General features: G+C 43.8%; 1 protein-coding gene across 1 annotated transcript; it reads right to left on the bottom strand.

Annotated features, from left to right (window-relative positions):
* Nucleotides 1-262: 262 nt before the first annotated feature.
* Nucleotides 263-2,169, bottom strand: LOC140713971 (forkhead box protein Q1-like). The gene has a single exon (XM_073024655.1). The coding sequence runs from the start codon at nt 1,864-1,866 to the stop codon at nt 898-900; it is 969 nt and encodes a 322-aa protein (XP_072880756.1). The 5' UTR covers nt 1,867-2,169; the 3' UTR covers nt 263-897.
* Between the last annotated feature and the right edge of the window lie 1,612 nt (nt 2,170-3,781).

Raw genomic sequence — 3,781 nt, 5'->3', positions numbered from 1 at the left:
CCTGAATGCCTTTGAAAACCTCAAGTTGTTTTAAGATGTAACCAACCTGCTTTGACTTTCCCCAAGAGCTTGGCCCCGCCCCAAACCTTTCTAGACAAGCCTGTTTCATAATCTGATCTCTCTTTTAAACACGCACAGGCGTTTATAAATCATTTCTCACGCGAATCTGATTCCTGTTATTAACTTTAATAAGATTGCCCTTTTACAAACCGCAGCCACGAAATCGATCGACTGTCAAATCATTGTACGTCACAAACAAATAGTATTTATTATCAAAGCTTTTTATTCGAAAATATAACGCCAATTGCGTCACTTCATAAAACAGAATAACACAGAAAATCACCTGCTTACATTGGCAGTGGTCCCGTCTTTAGTAACAGTTCTGAGATTTATCAAACTTATTCGCCCGATTCGAGCGTTGTCAGTAATATTCTACACAAGATTTATTTAAAACCACAAAATAAAATTTCTATAGCCCATCTGTTACTTCTTGTTTGGAAAACAAAGTTATAAATAGTTTTGTGTTTAAAAAAAAACATCATAGCTACTTATTTGGCACGCAGCGATGCCATCGTTAGCGGCAGAAATGATGATACCCAGTTGATCTCACATTTTCACTATTTGTTTAAAAATGTTTGATAACTTACTATAATCCCCGTAATATATATTTATATATATATATATATATATAGTGGTCCTTTTGATAACGACCAGAATCACTGGTTTCGTCGATATACAGAACAACAAGCAAAGACTTCGGCAAGCAATATTCGAACCGAAGCGTTTTTCGGGTTCTTAATGGTGCTACTGTTAAACGTTCTTTCTATGGGAGGCTAAACAAACAAAAGTGCACAATAAAAGCTCCATATCTCTTTCACCTGGAGTGTTTTAAAATTTCTAAACGATGATTTTGTAGGGATGGTAGGGGGTAGGATGCACCGCCGTTGGCACCCCGATGCAAGAAAAAGTCTCCGAGCTGGGAATCTTGTTCTGAAAGCACTTTGTGGAGAAAGGATTGGCCTGGTGCTCCAGCAGGCTTGGATCTGACACTGGGAACCTGTACGGGTGCAGCACAGAAGTGGCGCCGGGGCTCACGGGGAACAGTGGTGGCGCTGGGGCAGCGGGAGGGTAGGAAAGGATCGGATATGTAATCAGTGGTCTGCTGGACCAGAACAGTCTTCCAACATTGGACGGCACATTGGTTTCTAACATCTTGTCTTCTTGCCTTTGAAAAGGCGTGCTCAAGATGCTGTCAATTGCAAACGAGCTGGAAAACTTGGCACGGGATCCTTCCTCCTTGGTGGTTGTGGAAAGAACTCCGGGCATGACTTCCACGTGCTTGTCGCCTGCTCCCGGTTCCTTGAGGGGCTTGCGGCCAATGCGCTTTCTTCTGCGGCGGAAGACTCCGTCTGCGAAAGTGTACTCGCTGTTTGGATTCAGCATCCAGTAGTTGTCCTTGCCCCAGGGTCTGGATGGATCACGGAGCACTTTGACGAAGCAATCGTTCAAAGAAAGGTTGTGGCGGACTGAGTTCCTCCAGCCGGTATAGGTGCCTCTAAAGAAGGGGAACTTCTTCATCAGGTAGTCGTTGATCTCGGCCAAGGTGAGGCGGCCGGTAACCGAGTCCCTGATAGCCATGGCGATCAGAGCAATGTAGGAGTACGGGGGCTTCGGACGCCTGGTATAGGTCTTGGATTTGCCCTCGGAGCACGAGTTGGTCGGTACTGGACTGTTCGCAACGCAGTCTCCATCAGACCCCAGTTCCTCTTCCACAGAGAGAGGAGAGGGCACACTCCCCTCTGAGTCGCTGCAGACTTCACTGGGCTTATTCCCAAACCCCCTCTCCTCAAAATCTTCCAAACTCATAGTCGGCTTGTGCTTTATTTACCCTCTCAGTGATTTCCGTACACCGGCTGAGTACCACAGGTATCAATGACACTACGAGACTGCGAGTCCTTTTATATTAACCAAACAATTAGCACGAATGGTTTCGCTTCTGTTTCAGACAGCTGCCGTTCACCGCGATGTTGGTAACGTTGTCTTCGCAAATAAGTGGAAAGCGGAGATCGCCTTCAGTTGAGGTTGTTTATTTTGTCAGGTCCCAGGCGCCCAGGTAGTCCTTCACTGTCAGGGACAAGTCCCTTAAATCTCCGGAGACTCGCTCAGACCTGTGTAATATCAGAGTCCGAGCCGTCCAACTCACACATCGGGGGGAGGTGTGAATCACCAAGAAGGTCACCAAATCACTCCACACATCCCACCGCTCACCAGATAGTTCTTGATTGATATTGTTTCCAAAATACGTTGGGAATACTTTTAGAGGGAGTGTCTTCAGTAAATATATATTTTGAAATTGTGCTTTATATTACATATCCCCCCCTGCACTTGTTGTGTGGATTCGCCCAGGGCGGCTGTGTGATTTGAATAGTGTGAAATTGACTCAGGTTGTTTCATGTTATTTTACTGTAAATAAACCAGGAGGCGTGGAGAGGGAGTGCGGAACAAGATACTACAGCACGCCAGTAGCCCCAGTTAAACTGTAAACATAACAAGGAGAATATCGCGTCTTGTCTCACACAGTATTAGCGGCGAACTCGGAGCTCCGAGTTTGTCATTTTTTTTTCTCACCTTTGGACATATTTCTCTTGCGTGACTTGTACTTAGACATTGCTAGACAAACGTCTTTGGGCGAGGAACTAGAAGACAATCACCAAACCGCATATCAGTTTAATCATGCATTTTATCAATTCTTTTCAAATGCCGGGGAAGTATAATAAGGTCAACATCGATCAGGTATCCTGGGATAAATGCGTTTGGGCTACCCACTCTCCCAGCCTATTGCTAACGCAGAGTGATATTATGTTTTATATTTTCTAGTAACAAGTCTTGAAACAAGACAAATTTTGAACGCTATTACAAATAACTTATCAGAAGGATTACGTGCCCGGGTCACAACGATGTGTTTATTGAGCTGACAGTGTCAAACTGAGAACGCGTCCGTAGGGTTTACAGACAGGTTAAATCACCTAATTTAACAAAACATTATATGCTTACCACTTAATTTTCTTGTATTTGATTGTCAGCGGTTGCTAACTGAATGTCAACACTTCGCCTATTTTTCAAAAGTGTTTTCAACAATTTAGACAGCATGGAATTGAATAATTTATTTCTTTACATAAAACACATCAGGTAATTTAATTATTAAGTGGTTGAATTTATTTTTAGCTGTATCTATTATGCGGGGATTACCACACAAATAAATGCATTAGACGCCTCATTAAGTCAATGAGGCACGTGGGTAGATTATTCATCCCCCGAAAGTAGCGCATTCAAGGGCTCGAAATGTTGATCGTTGTGATTTTCGTCATTCCCAGGTGTGTTCCTCAATCGTAAGAAATCAAGGCCGCCTAGGAGTACAGATTCCCGACAGGTTCTGGGCATGCGTGCAGAGGCGACAGATGCAGAAGTGGGGCCGAGGAATTCAAGGCATTGAAAACAACATCGGACCTATAGATTCTTGGAAAGGATAGTCATTTAAAAACCACTCAAGCACTGACACATCGACAAACATGTACCGGTATGCGTGACACCTAGTAGACACAAGAAACATTCACACTTATCTAAACATCTCGCGCAGATAACAACATGTATTTATTTAGTACAACAATTGTCTCCTGTTGTTTTTTTTTGTTTTATCTGCGTGGTGTATATTTTAAAGTGGAGGCGTCGCATGTTTACTGCCCCGAACATGGTACGGCGGCGCTTCCAATCACTCAGGCCA

Source organism: Hemitrygon akajei, chromosome 20, assembly GCF_048418815.1.
Source record: "Hemitrygon akajei chromosome 20, sHemAka1.3, whole genome shotgun sequence".
Lineage (NCBI taxonomy): Eukaryota > Metazoa > Chordata > Chondrichthyes > Myliobatiformes > Dasyatidae > Hemitrygon > Hemitrygon akajei.
This window is presented reverse-complemented; position numbering and strand designations above follow the sequence as displayed.

Bases quoted from the DNA above. Each gene is read 5' to 3' on its own strand.
- LOC140713971 (XM_073024655.1), bottom strand. From the start codon at position 1,866: ATGAGTTTGGAAGATTTTGAGGAGAGGGGGTTTGGGAATAAGCCCAGT.